At 51.7% G+C, this 22,058-nt stretch overlaps 5 protein-coding genes across 5 annotated transcripts; 2 read left to right on the top strand and 3 right to left on the bottom strand.

Moving 5' to 3' along the window:
- Positions 1-274: 274 nt before the first annotated feature.
- VC83_06338 (uncharacterized protein) lies at positions 275-1,574 on the top strand. The gene is made up of 2 exons (XM_024469939.1): positions 275-806; positions 848-1,574. Exons 1-2 carry the CDS (start codon positions 465-467, stop codon positions 1,373-1,375), a joined length of 870 nt encoding a protein of 289 aa, XP_024324136.1. The 5' UTR covers positions 275-464; the 3' UTR covers positions 1,376-1,574.
- Positions 1,575-1,785: 211 nt separating this feature from the next.
- Positions 1,786-2,391, bottom strand: VC83_06337 (uncharacterized protein; the record flags this gene model as incomplete). Its single annotated transcript, XM_024469938.1, has 2 exons — positions 1,786-2,340; positions 2,389-2,391. The coding sequence occupies 2 exons, from the start codon at positions 2,389-2,391 to the stop codon at positions 1,786-1,788; spliced, it is 558 nt and encodes a 185-aa protein (XP_024324125.1).
- A 1,120-nt stretch (positions 2,392-3,511) lies between these two features.
- Positions 3,512-4,489, bottom strand: VC83_06336 (uncharacterized protein; the record flags this gene model as incomplete). The annotated part of the gene is made up of 2 exons (XM_024469937.1): positions 3,512-3,928; positions 4,485-4,489. The coding sequence occupies 2 exons, from the start codon at positions 4,487-4,489 to the stop codon at positions 3,610-3,612; spliced, it is 324 nt and encodes a 107-aa protein (XP_024324142.1). The 3' UTR covers positions 3,512-3,609.
- Positions 4,490-13,388: 8,899 nt separating this feature from the next.
- On the bottom strand, positions 13,389-15,436 carry VC83_06335 (uncharacterized protein). Its single transcript, XM_024469936.1, has 2 exons — positions 14,827-15,436; positions 13,389-14,767 (listed from the first exon to the last, which is right to left on the bottom strand). The coding sequence occupies exons 1-2, from the start codon at positions 15,089-15,091 to the stop codon at positions 13,548-13,550; spliced, it is 1,485 nt and encodes a 494-aa protein (XP_024324124.1). The 5' UTR covers positions 15,092-15,436; the 3' UTR covers positions 13,389-13,547.
- A 276-nt stretch (positions 15,437-15,712) lies between these two features.
- Positions 15,713-19,611, top strand: VC83_06334 (uncharacterized protein; the record flags this gene model as incomplete). Its single annotated transcript, XM_024469935.1, has 3 exons — positions 15,713-17,180; positions 17,232-18,674; positions 18,728-19,611. The coding sequence occupies 3 exons, from the start codon at positions 15,713-15,715 to the stop codon at positions 19,111-19,113; spliced, it is 3,297 nt and encodes a 1,098-aa protein (XP_024324141.1). The 3' UTR covers positions 19,114-19,611.
- Between the last annotated feature and the right edge of the window lie 2,447 nt (positions 19,612-22,058).

Below are 22,058 nucleotides of genomic sequence, written 5' to 3'. Positions count from 1 at the left end.
GTCCTGTGCTCTCTCTCTGTAGCTTGTATACTGGCTATATGTATATATAGGGCTTCGCACCCATAGTTTACTCAATCAAGTCGTCAAACTCCAATTATTTGTTCAACAATCTATCTGACGGGACGGCTGTAAATTTAAGGCACGTGATTGGCTGTTTTTAAGAGTGGGCTGAAGATGCATCCAGATTCCTTGGCTTTGGGACCTCGGCTCCCCAAACTAGCTACCCCACACTTTTAATGCTTGTCGTGCCAACTTCCAAGATCCAAGAACACAATGATAAGTAGTCACTGATCCTTTTAATTGAAGCTATCTCTCTTTGAACTGCACATCTTACTATCCAAGTCAAGAGATTTACTACGGCGAAGCAATTGATCTGCCCGACTCGAATTGGATATAAAGCAACCTGTAACCACGTCACTCCAATATCTATAAACTTCAACCTCCAAACACCACCAACCGCAACCATGTCTTCTTCAAGAGATATCATCGTCTACCACTACTCCTACTCTCCCTACGCTCGTCGTATAGTCTGGTACCTCAACCTCCGCAACATCCCCTTCTCCGAATGCGTCCAGCCACCCATCATGCCGCGCCCCGACGTCGAGGCCCTGGGCGTCGCCTACCGCCGCATCCCCATCGTCGCCATCGGCCGGGACATCTACAACGACACGCGCCTCATCCTCTCCAAGCTCGACGAGCTATTCCCCCCCTCCTCAGCACACCCAGCGCTCTCCCCCACCACCCCCGAGCACCGCGCCCTCGCTGCACTGTTCTCCACCTCCACCACGGACGGCGGTCTCTTTGCCGTGCGGCGCTGCTGATTCCTACTTCCCTCCCTCTATTCAAGGACCCTAAATTCACTGCCGACCGCGCCGCTATGAGCGGCCGTCCCTGGTCCGCCGCTTTCCTCGAGCGCGCCCGTCCAGAATCCCTAGTCGAAGTCCGCGCCGCCATCGCCTTCCTAGAGAACGGACTCCTCGCCGACGGGCGGAAGTGGCTCCTCAACACCCCCCAGGTCTCGAGCGTTGATCTCGAGGCCATATGGCCTCTCCACTGGGTGTTCGGTATGCCCGGCGCCATTCCCGCTGAGGTGGCGAGCAAGGAGACATTTCCTAAAGTGTTTGCGTGGGTGGAGCGTTTCAATGCCGCGGTGGGGGCTGCGCGGAAGGCGAATGGGAATGCGAAGGCACTTAAGGGTTTCGAGGCCGCGGAGAAGATTTGGGGGAGTGAGTGGGCGGAGGGGCTGAGGGGAGTGGATGAGAGGGATCCGGTGGGGTTGAAGGCGGGGCAGGAGGTGCTGGTGCATCCTACTGATTCGGGGGTTACGCATAAGGATCAGGGGACGTTGGTGGGTTGGATGGGGAGGAGATTGTGATTGAGGTTAAGACGCAGAAGGGGACGGTAAGGGTGCATGCGCCCAGGCATGGGTTTAGGGTACTGGCGGCGCAGGAGGAGAATAAGTTGTAGAATGTGTGGGTTGGATGTGTTTGGAAGTTTATAGCCGGGTGTAGCAAGTACAGTATCTCATCTCAACAAGTATAAAATTGAGCTTGAATGCCATCAGGTTTATGCAACAAACTCTATAACCCTCCATCCTGCCGTGAAACTCCAATACTACCATTACGCATAAACGACCCCACTACGTACCAACCTCCTAATTCCTTAATCCAATACCATACCACTCAACTCCATAACCCTCTATCCTACCGATAAACTCTACAATGGTGCCAAAATGCCCCCAAAAACAAATTATACACGAACAATACCCAGCCCAACGCCCCACCCTCAATTCACACTCATATCCATAACCTCCTCAATAGGAGGAGCTGCCTTAGCATTCCTCTCCAGAGCCGCAACCAGCTCAGCCCCCCCCGCAAAAACAAGTTGATAATAGAGATCGATCCCCCACCTATTCCTCTTCTCCTTTCTGTTCATCAACTCCTCCGAAAGGCCATACGGGGATCCCGTCCAGAGATCCATTATCTGCATCTCCAGCTCACCTATAGCGATTGCCTTCTCGGATCTGTAATTCTCCGTCAGATCTCGCGGGTCGATGCCGATAAATGTCGGGATTCCCTGCCATGAGACATCGATACCTGCCTGCGCCGTCGGGAACAGTATCGCTTTGGCCGTCTTGAAGTGCAAGTTTTCGAAGCGCTGGCGCTTGAGCTCGTAGCTGATGACCGTCATTTCCTCCGGGAAGTTCTTGTAGCGGATGTTGAACTCGATGAGGGAGTACATGACGTTCTGGAGGGAATCCATGGCGCGGTCCTCGGTGATGATGCGGGAGGAGTAATCTTTGTACTTGTCGCCCTTGAGGTAGCCCAATAGTTTGAAGCTCTGGCGAAATCCCGGTATGATTTTGCCGCTGAGATTCTGTTGTCATACCATGGGCCCCTACATAATGTTAGATACTATTCCACGGAGTAATGAAGCCCAGACAAATCATAAGTCCCAAGATAGAAAAAAGAAAAAAACAAGTGAAGGGATTATAAAGGTCAAGGTACTAACAGAGGAGAGCCAAGACCAAGCAAATCGTAAATCTCAGGACAGTAATGAAACAAACATGCAAAATATGAAAAAACCACAAAGATAACAAAATACCAAAGCCAAACAAACTGCCAAACCAAAACAACCCTAAAAAATCCCTCGGACCCAAATCAGGTGACGAAATATAAAAATGGGAACTTACCCCCGAAAACATCAACACCCCCTCCCCATCCATCTCCTTCAACACCTCCAACCCCTTACAAATCTGTCTCCTCCAACCACTCCCTCTCGGACGGATTCGCCATATCCATCCCCCACCCCTCCTCGTCCCCTGCCCTGGCATCGCAACCCACTTATCCTCCGTATCCTTCTTCCCTATCCACGTCGCCAGACAGCACACCACGACCAACTTCTTTGATGCAGCGGAACAACGGGCTCGGCAGGCCCAGCAGCCTGCGCCGCATTAGCAGCGCCCAACTTGCGAACATCTCGCGAAACTGCGTCTCTAGGTCCGGCAGGGGGGCAGAGGGGGGAGGCGGCAGGTTAGCCAGTAAGTGCGGATCCAAGCCCGGCATCTGGTTAGGCCGGCAGGAAACACGTCGGGTATTCCGCCTGGTTGGTAGAGGAGATCTGGAGCTGCGCTACGAGGTTTAGGTTTACTCCCTGGGGGGTGGGGATAGGCGCCGTGTTAAACATTCCGACTTGTCCGGCGGAGAGGTCGTGAAGCCGTGCTCCAACTTCTGGGACCGCTTTCTGGCGGGGAGGCGCCATGTTAGATATTCCACCTGTCCGGCGGCGAGGTCCTGAAGTGACACTACTACTTCTGGGCCACTTTCCCGTGGCTTGAGGGAGGAGCTGTAGCAGATAGTCTGCTTGGTCCGGGCTCGGTGGTCAGGCCGCAAGAGCTGCTTTTTCCCACTTTCTCACGTAACCGTTCTCTTATAGACCCTTAGTGCAGCGACTGTAGTGGGGGTTCAAGGCACTTACAGCCTCAGTCGTAACAGCCGCAGCGGCCGCAGCGGGTTCGGTCAGTAGATATCCCAGCCTATCTTCAACACTCTCTTCCGGAACGAGGGGCGCAACCGACTCTCCTCCGTAGGGTGGCAGAGCCAGCGACTCTTAGGTGTAGGCTCCTCCGTAGGCCTGCTGAGCCAGAAAATCTCCTCCGTAGGCCTTCTGAGCCAACTCCTCCCCTCCGTAGGGCTCCTGGGCCAACTCCTCTCTAACACCTTGTTCAATCCTCCATGCTCTCGCGTCACGCGCAGCTTGTAGTTCCGCTTCGATCTCCGGGCCAAGATAGGGACCGATACGTGCGACGTCGAAGTTAGGATCAACAAAGCCGGTTCTGAAGCTGGGTGGGCTGCGCCCGAGGTATGATGATGGGCTGGATGGGCTGGTTGTGTTGAATGCGTTGTTGTCGAAGTGGGGGGGGTTGTCGCTATGGTCTGTTTTACTGCCTCTGTCACGTTGGGCATTGTGGGGTGTTGGTTTTTTTTGGGGGGGTGGGGGGTGGCGTGAGGTGCGGTGGGGAGAGGATGAGATAATAGGGGTTGGGATATGGTGATGTGACGTGGGGTCTGAGAAGTGTGGGATGGATGTTGGGAGCTATAGAGTGAGCGATGCTTGGGTGGGTGTGAATGGGGGGTGGCCATCTTGGGAATTTACTCTCGATAAGAATGTAATAATTTAATAGGGAAGGCGCGAAGGAGGGGGATTGAGAAGGTGCGAGTTGAGTTGAGTTGTTGTGGAAGAGCGATGGGCGCGAGGTTATCATACGATGTAAACAAACCCTTTCAGCTTCATTTATCACATATTGTAATTCAGACTCGGAGATAAATCAGGCCTTATTGTTGGTGACTGATAACTACTCGGGTGGATAGAGTTCCTCAAAATGATAAATCCAGATTCTGATAGCCTGATGTCTAGTCGTAGTTAGAAATCTAAAGAAATGTAAAATAAAATAAAATATATTAATGTTGTTGTGAAAATTTCACCCCATGGTGAATCGAAACCGCGAACCTAATGGAACATAATTGTTCGGGGAAAATGAATGGCATTGCATGGGGTAGTTCAGGGTTAGAAAATCAATTATAATCATGATTAACGTATTTCACGGCAGCAAAAACATAAAATTGAAAGGCGTTAGGATATGAATCAATTACGATTGAATAGGGATTATTATATAAGGTGGTAGTAGCTGTAGTAATAGTCAATTCGCATGTATGTAAGGATGCCTCCTTACACGGGGTACCCTCGGACCCGTAAGACAACGCGGAATAGGCGACATAGTAGTATAGCAGCATAGATGTTCTAGGGTCGGGGTCGATTCGGGCGGCAGACGGGAGTGGATCTACCGGTACGCTAAGGCCTAGCCGAGTCGGACCCCATTTAGGTACATAAGGGGTAGGAAGCTATAAGCTCCCCTTTCATCTTTTTGTATCCTTCGTAGTAGACCTATAGGATTGCACCGACTCATATCCGACTCGCACTCCCATATGCCACTTCTCGTGATACGGTGCCCTGCGTCCTTACATTATACAAAAAAGATCACGCCTGCCGGGGACGGCCGTACTCAAAGAATATCCCACAACCGGAACGACTCAGGAGAACTGTCGAAACACCACGACCGCGACTCGGTGACATTTCGAAGTAGAGACCTGATGACTCCAAATAGCCGTGACCCCAGAGAACTCACGGACAGCCAGTGGATCAGGGTTTGATCCTGCAGAGCAAGCTGGTAAAGTCGCCGACGCGTTGGCGCCGAATAGGATACGAGATCCTAAAGAACCCCCTCAAGCACAGAGGCAATTGTGAACAAGAGTGTGATAGCTACGAGCTACCGGAAGTCAAACTCTTCCGTATCGACTGCGACTCGATACACCCCCGAATCAAGATGTCGCGCAAGACGACACAAAACCACCACCCGACAATGACGGTCAACCGCTACGAATGACAACTAGGCAAACCGCCACAGCGGGCACGACCGCAGGGCCATCCGAAAGCCCCCGGATCGCATAGCGAACCTCGAGAACGAGATGCGGGAGCTCAAGGCGATGGTAGCCAGCCTCGTAGCTAGCCAGACCCGAATACCGTCTACGCCACCACCGGCTGCCGACGCCCCAGTGCGCACCATTGAGGCCGACGAAGACGAACAGCCTGCACCGACAATGCGAAACACGCCCGGCACCGTTCGACTGCCACCTGTCGACAATGCGCGCTCTCCTTCAATCCCGGGTCTACCCCGACAGTACACCGTGGACCCTCCGAACCGTTACAAGAAATCCACCATCTCTGAGAAGATTACGCCGCTCAGCGATGGGATAGAACATACCTTTATGCAATGGAGCGCGTCCATTCGGGACCGACTTGTAGTCAATGAGGACCACTACCCTACCGACGTCTCGAGAAGAGCGTTGATATGGGGAACTACGACCGGCCTAGCAAAGAAATATCTAGAACCCCAATACCTATCGGATACGCATGGCTTCCAGAGCGCAGACGAAATGATGGACCTATTAGGATCATATTACCTTACGGGTAATGAGACCGAACAGGCCCGGAACGAATTCGACGATATGCAGATGGGCGAAAAAGGGTCACTTACACGAAACCTTCCCCGAGTTCAAAGCCCGCTTCCAAAGTGCGGCGATTACGGGACAAGTATCACAATCGGAGTGGTTTCGGTATATGTGGAACAAGCTCACACCGCAATTCCGCAGCCGCGTGGCGGTCGTGAAGGACCAATGGAAAGGCGATTACCTCACCATGGTCCGAGCCTTAACCGCCTTCGACCAAGAGCGACGCAGGAACGGCGAGTTGAGCTCCCAGTCCAAGAGCAGCGAGTCGAGCTTCCCAGGACGGGCCCGCCTCGGCTCATCCAGGTTCCCGCCTGTGGAGGCCGCCAAGACCCAACCACCGAAGACGACAAGAAGTCCGTTGGGTTCCTTCCAGAGGACTCCTTTCATACCCACCGCCCCAAGCCGGACATAACAGGCGCGTGCGGACCGCCGTGCCGGCTGCGTCTGGAAACTGTTTCAAATGCGGGAAGCCCGGTCATTTCCAGGACAGGTGCCCGCTCAACCCCACAGTCAAAGAGATTGACCGCGAAGCCCCTGAACCCGAAGAGCAGTGGGAGGAGGCAGTCGAACTCCAATCGGATGCGTCCCTGGAGGAAAACGACGAGGCCTAGGGAAAGGCTCCTTCCTAGGTCTACGCAAATGTGATCTGCGAGATCTCGACCTACAAGAACTCTTGGGCGGAACCCAGTTCTTAGTCGACACGACGCTGAGTCTGAACGGACTCGGTGTGCAAACGAAGGCTCTCGCAGACACAGGAGCAAACGGATACCTCGTCATCAACAAGCCCTTCGCGCTACGACTGTCGAAGGCGCTTCAGAGCCCCATACGGAAACTGCCCTACTCTGTACCCATACGTGGTTTTCAGCGAAAAATCCAAAGTCACGTATCGGAGTATATTCGGTTGCACTTAACAGTCGAAGGACGCCGAATATATAACTGCCCCTTTGTGCTCCTGGACCTCGGAGCGCAAGATGTGATAATTGGGAGGAAGCTTTTCAGCCGCTTCCGAATACTACTCGACTCTGCAAAGAGCCGGCTAGTATGGCCAAAGGAGTACCCGCCTACTCCTAGCTGGAGCAAGGAGATCACCTTGCCCTACCACTCGCGCGAAACGTCCATTCGACATCCTTCTCACCAGTCGGATGCGAATCGTAGGGATGCCGCAATCCACCACGAAGACAGACGCCGCGCAGGCGGACGCTCGATGGAAATGAAAGTGATAATTTCGGACTCCGGAATGACCACCGACACTGCCCCGAGTACACCTCAGATCCCAGGGGTACCTTTCTTGCCACCGGCGAAGCCTGTACCAAGCTTCACGCCGGTGCACATCTGCGAGATCGGTGCAAACGCCTTCCACCACGAGATGATGCGAAGCGATGCCGAGTTCTTCCAGACCAGCCTTTACGAGATCGATCAGATCATTCGGGAAAAAGAATCCGAAGAGGATGACGAGACGATATCACTCATCCAGGAGAAAACTCCCGCCTGTGCACCGAAAGTACACCGACGTCTTCTCAAAATCGGAATCTGATAAATTACCACCACACCGGGTATACGATCATAAGATACAGCTAGAGGCGCCGTTACCAAACGCTTTCTCCCCGCTCTACCGGCAAGGCACCAAAGAGCTTAAGGCTACCAAGCAATACCTGCTGGAGAACCTGGAGAAAGGCTTCATCGTCAATAGCAATAGCCCCTTTGCGTCCCCTATACTCTTCGTTAAGAAAGCGGACGGCAAACTGAGGTTCTGCATTGATTACCGCAAGCTGAACGGACTCACCCGCAACGATCCGTACCCTATACCGCGCATCGACGAACTACTTGGACGGGTGTCGAAAGCCAAGATTTTCACGAAACTAGATATCCGACAAGCCTTCCATCGCATACGAATGCACCCTGACTCCGAAGAGTATACTACCTTTCGGACTCGATATGGATCTTATAAGTGCAAGGTGCTGCCGTTCGGACTGACCAACGGCCCCGCAACGTACCAGCGCTACATGAACGACGTCCTCATGCAATACTTGGACGACTTCTGTACGGCTTACCTCGACGACATTCTCATATACTCCGAGGACCCTACGGAACATATAGAGCACGTACACAAAGTCCTACAGCGCCTTCGTGAGGCAGGGCTACAAGCCGACCTCAAGAAGTGCGAGTTCAATGTTACCCGAACTAAGTACCTGGGTTACATACTGACCACTTCCGGTGTCGAGGCGGACCCCGACAAGATCGAACCCCTTCGAAACTGGATTCGACCGACCACCGTTACCGGTGTGAAATCCTATCTAGGCTTCTGTGGGTTCTACCGCCAGTTCATACGCAATTTCGGGAAGATCGCGAAGCCCCTGACTACCATCACGAGCCCCTCGGAGCCGTTCCTATGGACTGAGGAATGTGAGAACGCCTTTGAAGAATTACGGCGGCAGCTACTAGCGGTGCAGGCACTACACCACTTCAACCCCGAATTGCCTACGAAGCTAGAGACCGACTCTTCAGACGGAGTCGTCGCCGGCGTGCTATCACAAGAGCACCCGGACCAGCTCTGGTACCCAGTGAGCTTCTACAGCCACGTCCTTACCGGCCATGAGATCAACTGGGAAATCCATGACAAGGAACTCTTCGCCATCGTGAAAGCGTTCGCGAAATGGAGACCTGAGTTGGCCTCTGTTACGCAGCGAGTCGAGGTGTATACGGACCACCGCTCGCTCGAATACTTCATGACGACGAAGGTTCTCACCGCGAAGCAGGTGCGATGGATGGAACTACTATCCGACTTCAACTTCCACATTACGTATACGGCAGGTAAGAATAACCTGAAGGCTGATATTCTGAGCCGAAGAGACCAAGACCTCGTAATGCAACAGAAAGTCAAGTTGGATAGTCGTGCGAGGGTGTTGCTTGGCCCTGCCCGCCTACACCCCCGTATCAGTGCCGAGTTGGCCGACAGTTATGTAGCATCGATCAATGCCATCGACCCCCCAAAGGCGCAGATGCCCTTCGATCTGATCGAGGCACTATGCGTAGACAACCGGAAGTCGTTCGCCGAGACACGCGCGAAACAACCCTTACCGGATGGGTACGCCCTAGCCGACCAACTCCTCCTGTACAAAGACCGCCTATGTGTGAACCGCCACACCGAGCTGTGTACGAAACTCATCCGAGAGGCGCATGACCAGGTGTCGACGGCGCACCCCAGCGGCCGGAGGACCTACCAGTTGCTTGCCCAGAAGTATCGCTGGGTCGGTATGGAAGCGGACTGCATACGGTATGTGCGTAACTGCGCGACATGCCGCCTTTCGCACACCAATGTCACAAAGCAACAGGGCTTTCTACACCCCCTACCGGTACCCGACTACCCTATGCAACACCTTACGATGGACTTCAAGGAGTTCCCAAGGGACAAGCACGGGTACGACAGCATCCTAGTGTTTATGGACCGCCTCGGGAAGAGTTCGGTGACCATACCGTGTTATAAGACTACAGATGCACGACAAATGGCGCAGCTGTTCATCGAATGGATATATCGATTCGGGCACACCCCGGTATCGATCGTCAGTGACCGCGGACCCCAATTCGTGTCATCCTTCTGGCACGAGTTCTGCCGGATCATCGGCGTCAAGATCAAGCTGTCGACAGCCTATCACAAGCAGACCGACGGGCAGACGGAAATCATGAATCGGTATATCGATCAGAGACTGAGGCCCTTCGTATCACATTACCAGGACAACTGGAGCGAGCTCATTCCCATCATGGATCGGGTGCAAATGACCCTTCCCCATGCCTCGATCGGAATGACCCCCTACCGACTCAAGTACGGAACTGATCCGCGCACCAGTTGGGACTGGGAAACCCCGAAAGCCACGACCCCTAGGGAAGTCATGAACCAGAAGGAAGCCAAAGCAGTAGCAAACCGCATGCACTCCGCATGGATTTACGCAAAGGAGAACATGGCCAAAGCACAAGAGGATATGTCTAAATACGCGAATCGACGCCGACGAGCCATTGACTGGGATGTAGGAGACAAGGTTTACCTATCGACCAAGAATCTGAAAAATCACCGCCCTAGCCGTAAGCTGGGGCAACAATGGGTCGGACCCTATACGGTACTGGAACAAATCGGACACGCCTTCCGACTAGACCTACCGAAGGGTTCCCAAATACACGATGTCTTCTCTCCAGACGTACTCATCAAGGCTCCGAATAACCCGCTGCCCGGTCAAGCAGCGCCTGAGCCAAGCAGCAAAGTCGTAGACGGCCTAGAGGAGTGGGAGGTCGAAAAGATCCTCGCCGTAAGGATCCGGCGAAAACAACTTCAATACCAGGTATCCTGGGTCGGATACGATCCGGACCCGGAATGGTACCCCGCCTCAAACTTTAAGAACTCCCCCTACAAAATCCGGGAGTTCCACGCGGAGTACCCAAACCTGCCAGGACCACCGCAGGACCTACCCGGCTGGATCACGGAATGGGAGACAGGCAAACCAAGCTACGATCACGAGAGGCACGGCAAAGCAGAGGAAAACAGCGTCGTTGCTACCTACGACACTAAACTAAACACCCTCTAAGCCAGGGCACCCTCAGAGCCGTAGCCCTTGCGGAAGCCACCCTTCCCAAACGTCTCACCGGCGTCGCAACAAGCGGCTACCACCATGAGAGACGAAGGGTCGAAGTGACCCCACGCGAAAGACCACGCCCGAGTTCCCTCCGGCACAGGGCCCGTTCACCCAATCGGGTTCTCCCCATTCCCCTCCTCCTCCTCCCCCCTCTTCCTCTTCCCGCCATTGCGGGGAGCCACCGCAACAGCCCCGGCCAACTTCCCCACCGCCTTCTCCACCTTCGCGACCGCAGTCGCCACGAAGCTCACCTCCTTCCCCACCTTGTCGGTGGTTTTATCCACCGTCCCCAGCAAGGAGACGGCGCGGGCCTGCCCCGCGAGGAGCTTCCCCGTATCCTCCTTCAACCCCTCCACCGCGGCGGTGAGGTCCTACCTAGGAGTCAGACCCAGAACAAGAACAACAGAAAGGGGAAAACTTACCTTGATGGCAGCGAGGGTGGCCAGCCCCTGAATGTACTGCGCCCCCTCAAAGGGGGAGCGCAGGGCCGGCATGGCGGCGCTGGAGAGGTCGGCCACGCGCGCGACCTCCTTGTAGGTCTTGAGGGTGGTGGCCGGGATGGGAGGGGTGGCCGCTTCGGCGGCGACGATGGCGGCATATTCCTCCTCGAGGAACCAGAGAATCTATCCCCCAGAAAGTCAGCACAGGAAACCAACCACCAGACCGAACAGCACCCGAGAACTCACCGGCACACATGGTGCCTTCTGCTTCACGCAGTAGGCGCACTTGGAGCTTTTCTCGCTCCAAACGCACTCGTGCTCCATGGGAGCATCGTCGGGTGTCCCAATACAGCGCACGCATCTCATACAGAGGACGCGGTACGCAGCCGGGAGGGCCCCGGGGGGCAGCAGGACGGGCATCTTCGCGAAAAGGTTTCCTACAAAACCGTCAGCCCCAAGCCCAGAAGTTATCACCTACGCGTCGGCGCGCAATCATCACCTACTCGGTCGTCTGGTTTGTTTTGTTTCCTATGAAACAATCAGATTAGTATACAGTATACGAACAAGAGGGGCTACTTACTGGATTCGGGAGGTGGGTTCGTAGGCGGTGTTGTTGTAAAAAGAAGCCTTCGAATCCTGGGTGGAATCGGTTGCTCCATAACAACCGCTTAGAACAATGAATTTCTGAGGAGTAGTAGCGCGCGCACAGTAACTAAGAAACTCGCGACGCGCAACACCACAACTGGATACTATACGGTGCCAACTCGGACCTCAACAACCCGCTTTTATTAGGAACAAAGCACGCTCCGCGATCCATCCCACGGACGCATTCAGCACCACGATCTTCGAACAAAGACTACCTAGACCATACCGACACTCGGCTACCATTCGGTCGGCACACGGAGCCACGCGCTTTGAGGACAAAGCACTCTCTCAAGGGGGGGGGTAATGTAAGGATGCCTCCTTACACGGGGTACCCTCGGACCCGTAAGACAACGCGGAATAGGCGACATAGTAGTATAGCAGCATAGATGTTCTAGGGTCGGGGTCGATTCGGGCGGCAGACGGGAGTGGATCTACCGGTACGCTAAGGCCTAGCCGAGTCGGACCCCATTTAGGTACATAAGGGGTAGGAAGCTATAAGCTCCCCTTTCATCTTTTTTGTATCCTTCGTAGTAGACCTATAGGATTGCACCGACTCATATCCGACTCGCACTCCCATATGCCACTTCTCGTGATACGGTGCCCTGCGTCCTTACAGGTACTACATTGCGAATAGGAGCTGTATTCTCAAGATATTTTTGAATGCCTTGCAGTTTAGTAATCTTTTCATCCTTGTCTTGAATTTCTTCTTAGAGCTGTAGAATAGCATTATTTTACTCTGTAATAGTAGCATTAGAAGCTTAACTAATGATGAGGTAGTCCTTCATAATGGCTTTTAACATTGACTAGGCGTACTCTTGGCCACTAGGTGAAAAAGTAAGAGTCTAAGCTACTAGGTAGTAGTACTTAGTTAAAAGAAGCCTATAAAGTAAACCATTAACTTAGCTGTGGCGGTTTAGCTCTATAAGCTAGAAAGTGATAACAGCTTACAAAAATAGAGTTAGAACACATCGAGCAGTCTTGGATCTAGAAGCTGTCTAGTCTAAACTATCAGAATTAGGCTCTCTAAATCCAGATCGAGCTTATTATTTATAAGAAGATGTAGTAGCAAATATGACGTTGCTAGCGCCTAGATTAGGGCGGCAAAAATCACGGATTATCGACTAGTTTGTCGATATCGAGGAGCAGACCAAGGCTTCAAAGCCTGTCACCAAATCTGCCTTGCAAGCCTCTACGGATACTAGAGATACGAGGGGCAAAGGTGGTAGACGGGGCGGCAGAGGCAAATCCTCTTAGAAGGACACCCGTACGTGTTATCACTACGACGTGACGCGGACGACATGTCTAGTTTCGAATTGTCATCTAGGCTAAGCCCATCTCAACGTTCTTTTGTCAGCCTGTCCGACTGGTCGGAGAGGGCAGAAGGGCATTCCCTTCCGACCTGCGTGAGCTGTGGGATGATGCACCCGACTCTGAGACTTCCTGAAGTGCATTTGAGATATCTACTGTAAGAATAAAAAGTCTTGCATGATGGGGGCCGATGTTGAAGATTTCAGACATTCTGAATAGGCACTAGAGAGGTTTTGGACTAGGACATGAATATCCTCGTGCCTTTCTGAAGAGACTTGGAAGAGTCCAATATTCACTGACAAAATGTTGCATTCCGCCCAACGCGGCAAAAGTTTTTTCATCTTTCCTTTTGGGCTTCTAAGGAGACATGAAACCAGATCCTCTACTATTGAGGAACTATTCACTGAGCATCTGTTCATCAAGCAACTGTTTCTGATATACAGGAACCCCATCCCTTCGAACTCTCAGTACGAACAATGACCACAGTAATAACAACTCTCCATCGAACATGCCGTATAATCCTCCTTCTTATCCCAATCATATTCGTCATCATCCAAAGCATCAGTAATCTTTTTATCAAGAGCCACCCCTTTCTCAACAGAATCGTGCTCAGGACCTACGGCTCCATCAGCGGAGCATTTTCTGAGAACTACACCACTAGATTCAGTCCGACTGCCTTGATCAGCCCACTGTGCAGAAAGATCATTGGGCAAGACAGAGGCCACTCCATCGGCTTGCTCCCTTAGTTCCAATCCAAGCCCATATAGATACCGGACTTCCAGCTTTCGTCCCGGCGTAGCCTTAACGACGTTCGCAATTTTTTTGATAAGATTGATCAATTTACGCACGTCTCCCTTGTTGTCGCTCTCCCACCTTGCGACATCTGGTTTGATGTTGCGGACCGTGACTTCTTCTGATCTAAAGAGGCCATGGTCGTGGTATGCGAGAACGAAGAATGAAATCTGGCGGATCCAAAGGCGGGGAATTTGGTCGGATATCGTGGTGTCATGGTGCTTCTTTTTGATTGAGCGTGTTTTCAGATCGAAAACTGTAGACTGGGGTACAGATCCTTGACCTCGAGTGACCCTTAGGCTGTCCGAGTCCTTGGGCGTGTGCCCACTAATGGTGTTTGCTGCAAGGGCTGACGTGAGAAAGTCTTCCTTTACCTCCCGATTTGCCGGGCTAGCATACGTCTTCTGCGCTGGAACTTTCTCTGCAAGATAGCCGTCCGCTTCAAATCGGATGATTGTGTTGAGATGACCAAGCTGGTAGCGGATGATGCGTTGATGAGTATCAGAACTCTGGAGGTCGGCATCCCAGGTAGTGTTCCCTTCAGGGAAAGTATGCCCATAACCACGAATGTCTGCAATCACTTCCTTTGGCGAGTTCTCTCTTCGGATCAAAAAGACTGTCTCACCCACCACCTCAACTAGAAATCGAAATGGCTTCTCGGTTTCGACGTTGCGCGCAAACCTGAGCAAGTTTCCAAAAGTACTTCCGCAACCGAAGACGTCGACTTCCTGGGTATTGAAATCAGGGCGTGCTTCGAAGATAGAGCGAACGACTGGCTCCATAGGATACGATGGGAAGTACGCAGCGTTTTGGTCTCGATAGTAAGTGCCGTTGGGATTGTCTTCTGAGAGCTTAGTCGGCCTGGCTGTGGGCGTCCACTTTGGAGGCTTGCCTGCTCTTACGTTAGGGCTTTTCTGATGTTGTGAGAACTTAAGTTGTGAAAATATCAACCAGGAGTCATGATCGTTGGCTCATTTGCTTTGAGCCAGTTGTACGATGCGACATCTTCTAGACCTGTGATTGTGGCCTCGCTGGATGAGACTTGATCGGCCTCCAGCTCGTTGTAACGGATGGTAGTCAAGACTGGGCCGATTGGCGGTGATGGACTTCTTGGAGTTCCAGGAGCTGCTGAACGCCAGCCTTGTCCGCTGTAACCACCACGACCACGACCACGGCCGCGACCGCCAAATCGATCATAACTGCTCGACGAGAACATCTCGTGAATTTTCGCTCTCGCTGGCCTTTGAATCAATTATCGTTCGCGCTGAAGCAAGATTGAGTTTGATGATTGCGGAAGAAAGGCTTCAATTAGTCGGGAGACTAAAATGTGGGCGTTTTTGTAGGTTTGTTGGCACCACATGAGGCAGGCGACCCCTTGCTTTTATGTTGTTGAGCGCATCGCTTTCGCTTTCTTGCATTATCTTTGAAGGCTAGAGATCCCTATTGGTAGAGAGATGCGGCTGTGTAACGCGAGAAGCAAACAGTGCAACCACAGCGCCTTGTTCGATGGTTGTAGAATTCCTTCTTTTTTATCCTCTTTGTTGTCGTTTTCGAAGAGGAGCAGAACTGTTTGGTGTTCACAGAACTTCTTTTTAGGCCACAACTCTTGGTCATCGACAGCTGAGGAGCTTACGTAGACTTACTACCTGGAAGAAGTAGGTAGGCCTCCACTTGAAGAAAGAAAGTACGGAACTCACAAAGATTTATTGCTACTGTTGGCTAGAGGTACGTCAGGCATTTTCTCTCAACCGTGATTCACCGGGAACATGTTCTAAGACTCCATCACTCCCTGTAGGGTCACTATTGGCACACAGCTTCTTCTCCTTGCGATATTCTAATGGCATTCAACGGAGATCGAGCGGTCCAGTTAAAGAAGTTCCTTGGATCCATTGCATTTGGGAAATCCTCCATCACTAATGCTGATCGTGCGAAGCTGTTTTTTGAAGCTCTATGCGCACAAGACGACCGTGTAACTTGTGTGGAGAGACTTTTTGCAAAGCAACCTTCTGTTGACGCACTTCGTCGAGCTCTGAGGCTCGACACCTCCACCAACTACATCAACCAATTTATTGCAGTATTTCTTCAATATATCTCTGACCCTGCCATCAAGCAAATTTCTGGCGGCCAGTTTCTTCAAGATATCCTTGTCATCATTGCTGATCCTCCCACTCTTTGGAATGCCTTGATTGTTTCGCAGAAAAATGGCTCTCTCAATGAGAATGCAACACATGGCTTTGCTTGGCTTCTTTGGGAGCTTCTCTCGATGCCTTCTAATGACAACATCGAAGTAATGGAAACCGCAAAATCTGTAACGAGTTCAGGATCTCTTCTGGAATCATCATCCCATAAAACTCGCGTTCTCGGTTACAAAATTCAACACTTCTTGAAAGCTAAAGAAAGTAGCGCAAATGCCAACCCGGACAACGCTGGACCAGGAGGTCGACATGACAACGACTTCAGTGACTACCGCGAGACAGCAATATTTCCCACTGCAGACGAATTCATGTCAGACACGCAACCATTCTACAGACCGGCCAGAGAAATCGCCCAAGCTGAGCCTGAAAAACGGGTCGGAATTCACCTGGATAACCAGTTTCGCCTCCTTCGGGAAGACATGCTTGCTGAACTGAGGGACGATGTTCGCATCGCGACTGGAAAGAAGAAAGGGAGACGGCCTCCTGTCATTCTTGAGCGCCTCAGTCTTGCTGGAACTGAATGTGGGGAGCCGAAGAGATGGAAGCAGTGTGCTTTGAAGCTACACTGCGGGCTTGGCATGGAAAAGTTCGCAAAGATGTCTGCTGCCGAGAGAAAGACTTACCTCAAAAGCAATCCACGATCCCTTAAGCATCAATCATTCGGCTGTTTATTACAAGGAGACGAGATCGTTGCTTTCGCCACCTTGGATAGAGATGAAGCTGGATTGCTTGAAGATCCTCCGGCTATCACCTTGAAGATATGCGGAGACGATGCTTTCAAAACCCTTTTGTTGGCTTTAAAGGGAACAACGCCAGTTGACTATATTCAGGTTGACACTCCGTTCTTTGCCTATGAGCCTGTGCTGCGATGTCTGCAAGATATGAAAGATATTCCACTCGCGCAGTTCCTCCTAGGGACAATCCCAGACGAGTCATCTCAGACTGCCGTGGCCGTTGACAGCGCAATTGTTGACGAGCTGCGAGCTAAGGGCAGTCCGATCATCCAACGCCTGCTTAAAATGGACCAGCCTATCGATCTCGATCAATCTCAAATGGATTCTCTCATCGCTGGACTCGGACAGTCTGTGAGTCTGATACAAGGACCGCCAGGTAAGTTTATCAATTGCGTGCTCGTTTAATCACAACCATTGACATCACCAGGAACGGGCAAGTCTTTTATTGGTGCTTTGATCGCAAAAGCTTTGTACGAGCACACAAGCGAGACTATTCTTGTTCTAAGCTACACCAATCATGCACTAGACCAGTTTCTTGAAGACCTTCTGGACAATGGGATTCCACCGCAGAGTATTGTTCGACTTGGATCAAAATCTACACCACGTACCGCGCCCTTGAACTTATTCGAGAGACAAAGAACTGGTGGCTATAGTAAATCTCGCACTAAGTGGGAGATAGTCAACAACTTGGAAAAACTCGTTGAGGTCTACCTGACTGAGCTGTCAATCGAACTCAAGTCTTATACCCAGACTGGAGTATCGTGGAAGGACATATTTGCTTACCTTGAGTTCAGCGATGATGATAATCATTTCTATCCAGCACTACTTGTGCCCGACGAGGAAGGCGGAATGACGCGCGTTGGCAAGGGTGGAAAGGAAATCAAGCCAGATTACCTCTATGACAGATGGTTGCGAGGTGAGGATGCTGGTATTTTCAAAAAGCAAGCCGTGGAACATTATGAAATCTGGGCCATGGACGCGAACTCTAGACTGGAACTTATGAAACGTTGGACTACCGCTCTGTTGGACGGACAAGCGTCCAAAGTCGCCACTCTACTTTCACGCTACAACAAATATCAGCAGCGTTTGGCACAAGTCCTGGGAGAGCGGACAGCACAGACTCTCAAAAGAATGAGAGTCATCGGTTGCACCACAACAGCTGCCGCCAAGTATGCTTCCGATCTTCTCGATGCCGCGCCAGGAGTTGTCCTGGTTGAGGAAGCCGGCGAAATTCTGGAAAGCCACGTTCTGACTGCACTGTCGCCAAATACTAAGCAGCTCATTCTCATCGGAGATCACAAACAGTTGCGTCCAAAGTATAGCAATTACGCAATCAGTGTCGAGAAAGGCGATGGATATGACCTCAACCGGTCCATGTTTGAGCGGCTTGTGCTCGCAAAATATCCCCACACCACGCTGTCCAAGCAACACCGCATGTGCCCGGAAATCTCATCTTTGGTCAGGCACTTAACATACCCCACCCTTCAAGACGCTGACAAGACACTGAATCGGACACCGGTACGTGGGGTCCGAGACCGGGTGGTCTTTTTCAACCACATGTATCCAGAGGTCGATGCCCAAGAGCTTGCAGACCGTCGAGACCCTGAATCGAGGACCAGCAAGAGTAATTCATTTGAGGTTGACCTTGTGTTGAAATGCGTCCGCTATCTTGGGCAACAAGGATACGGGACTGACAAGCTTGTCATACTTACTCCTTATCTCGGGCAGCTGCGCCTCCTTCGTGATCACCTTATGGTAGAGAACGATCCGGTTCTCAACGATCTCGATTCCTTCGATCTTGTTCGAGCAGGTTTACTTTCGGAGGCCAGCGCAAATATCAACAAACGACCTATCAAAATCTCCACGATCGGTACGTCAATGGCTATTATGTTCCAAAGCCCTCGCTAACCTTCTTGACCTCAGATAACTACCAGGGTGAAGAGAGTGAAATTGTCATTGTATCTCTCACGCGTAGCAACGAAAAAGGCGACATTGGGTTCATGTTTTCGCCTGAGCGACTCAATGTCCTGGTTCACCGAGACTCACGCGAAACAACCCCTACCGGACGGATTCGCGATGAACGACCAGCTCCTCCTGTACAAAGGCCGCCTATGTGTGAATCGCCACACCGACCTATGTACGAAACTGATCCGGGAAGCGCACGATCAAGTGTCGTCAGCACATCCAAGTGGCAGGAAAACCTACCAATTGCTCGCTCCAAAGTATCATTGGGTCGGGATGGAAGCGGACTGTCTGCGGTATGTACGAAACTGCGTGACATGCCGGCTTTCTCACACCAATGTCACTAAGCAACAAGGCTTGCTACACCCACTACCCGTACCTGAATATCCTATGCAACACCTCACCATGGACTTCAAGGAGTTCCCAAGGGACAAGCATGGATACAATAGCATCTTAGTGTTTATGGACCGACTCGGAAAGAGTTCAGTGACAATACCTTGCTACAAAACCACAACTGCCCGGCAGATGGTGCAATTGTTCATCGAATGGATATACCGATTCGGACACACTCTGGAGTCGATTGTAAGCAACCACGGACCCCAATTCGTATCATCCTTTTGGCAAGAGTTCTGTTGATTTATCGGCGTTAAGGTTAAGCTGTCGACTGCCTATCATAAGCAGACTGACGGGCAGACGGAAATCATGAACCGATACATCAATCAGAGACTGAGGCCATTCGTATCCCATTATCAGGATAACTGGAGCGAACTCATCCCCATAATGGACCGCGTGCAAATGACACTCCCCCACGCATCCATTGGCATGACCCCCTACAGACTCAAGTACGGAACCGATCCGCGTACGAGTTGGGATTGGAACACTCTGAAAAGCACCAACCCCCAGGAGACCCTAAACCAAGAGGAAGCCAAGGCGGTTGCAGACCGAATGCATACCGCATGGGTCCACGCAAAGGAAAACATGGCAAAGGCACAAGAGGAAATGTCTAAGCACGCGAATCGACGCTGAAGGGCCATCGACTGGGACGTAGGAGATAGAGTGTACCTATCGACCAAAAATTTGAAAAACTCTCGTCCTAGCCGCAAGCTGGGCCAACAATGGGTCGGACCATATACGGTGTTGGAACGGATTGGGCACGCATTTCGATTGGAACTACCTACCAGTTCTCAAATACACAATGTGTTCTCACCAGACGTCCTCATGAAGGACCCGAACAACCCCCTACCTGGTCAGGATCCGCCTGAGCCTAGTGTCATACTGACATTCATTGCACTCAGTTTGCTATCAAACTCAAGAGCAAACTTAGAAATCTCCTCCTCAAACCTACAAGTCACCATACATATCTTGGCTTATCACACCAACAACAGAAGCAATACTACTCAACGATTGCTGCAAACTCTTCTACTACATCTGTTTATGCTACATACATCACAGCATATCATTTGGACACTCATTAAACAAGTTATTAAGAAAATCTCCTCCTTAAGGGGGTAGGCCAATACTACCACATGGCATATCTCTACCAACTAGAGGCCTAGGAACATGAACGATAGCTCCAAAAGCTTCTACAACCCTCTATGATTCATTACACGTCATCGCTCCTTAGTTACCCACAAGATTGGTTAAGTTATGACATAATTTATCTATAGGTACTCTGACCTTGGACCTCCTTTTCACTTCCTATAGGCTAGGAACCCAAGAGATGGTTCTATGGGATTCTCTTACGTTCACTACATGATTAGCAAGCTAGTTGTGGGTCGCACTTGATTTCTAATACATTTACCAAGCCTGGTTAGTCATGGAAAGTCATGGAAAATGAGAGAACTACACTCCTTTGGCATAAATAGGATTGCCCTTTCCTTAAGAAAGGGCAAGCAGACAATACAGTAAATCGACTATCACATACTTCCACGTCTTTTACAAGCTTCCAAGCATTCATCTTGTTACTCCTTGTTTCTGAAAAGTCAGTGAGGTGTTAACCTCTGACTTACCCCTGAGTTCCCAGACTCAACATTTGTTGCAACTTGTCTGAACCACTTCACTACATCACACACCTGATTGCTGCGTTGTGGAATAGTCTAAGCTACAACCCTTTGGCTCTGTTTCCTAAGACAGTGTGTTGTCTTAGTAAAATCATCCCTTCCTTGGGTGGCTAGATTCTCACATCTGGTGCACCCACCATTACACCTAGCAGCGAAGTGATAGATGGCATAGAGGAATGGGAAGTGGAAAAGATCCTCGCCGTAAGGCTCCACCGGAAGCAACTACAATACAGGGTTAGTTGGGTCGGATACGATCCGGACCCGGAGTGGTACCCAGCGTCAAACTTCATGAACTCTCCCCAGAAACTCAGAGAGTTTCATACGGAATACCCAGATTTACCAGGACCACCTCAAGAACTACTCGGAGGGGTTACGGCAGGGGAGACGGGAAAGGAACAAACGGGAAAGGAACAAAACTACGGAATACCCAGATTTACCAGGACCACCTCAAGAACTACTCGGAGGGGTTACGGCAGGGGAGACGGGAAAGGAACAAACGGGAAAGGAACAAAACTACGGAATACCCAGATTTACCAGGACCACCTCAAGAACTACTCGGAGGGGTTACGGCAGGGGAGACGGGAAAGGAACAAACGGGAAAGGAACAAAACTACGATCACAGAGGAAAAGACAAAGCGGAAGAAACAGAGTGGTTACTGTCTGCGACTCTAAGCTAAAATACCCTCTCAGCCAGGGCGCACTCACCACCGTAACCCTTGCGGGAGCCACCCTTCCCAAACGTCTCACCGGCGTTGCAACAAGCGGCTATGACCATGAGAGACGAAGGGTCGAAGTGACCCCACGCGAAGGGCCAGGCCCGAGTCCCCTCCGACACAGGGTCTTCCCCCACCTAGGCCCCGTAGGCCGCCCCAACTTCCCCATCCTCCCCCTCCCTCCTTCCATCACCCCGAGTCGGAGCGACCACGGGAGCGGCAGTGGTGGGCAGTTTGCCCACAGCAGCCACCAACTCCCCCAAGAGAGCAGGAACGCTCTCCTGTTCCGTCCGGAGACGTCGCAGCGACGACCGAATTTGCTGCCCAGAGTCAGCATCGAAATTACCCCGAGTCCCAAGGGGAAGGGGGTCTACTCACGGCCAGCCCCAACTCCAGGGCAGCCCGAGTGGCGTGTGCCTCCTCGTAGAGGTCACGCTCCACCTCGGAGCAGAACTTGGGCACGCTCTGGGCGGCCAGGAGGGCCACCCAATTGGCCTCAGTGGCGGCGGCGACGACGTC

The sequence above is a fragment of the Pseudogymnoascus destructans genome (assembly GCF_001641265.1).
Source record: "Pseudogymnoascus destructans isolate 20631-21 unplaced genomic scaffold scaffold_10, whole genome shotgun sequence".
Taxonomy (NCBI): Eukaryota; Fungi; Ascomycota; class Leotiomycetes; order Thelebolales; family Thelebolaceae; genus Pseudogymnoascus; species Pseudogymnoascus destructans.
The sequence above is the reverse complement of the archived record's forward strand: the minus strand, read 5'-3'. Positions and strand labels throughout refer to the sequence as shown.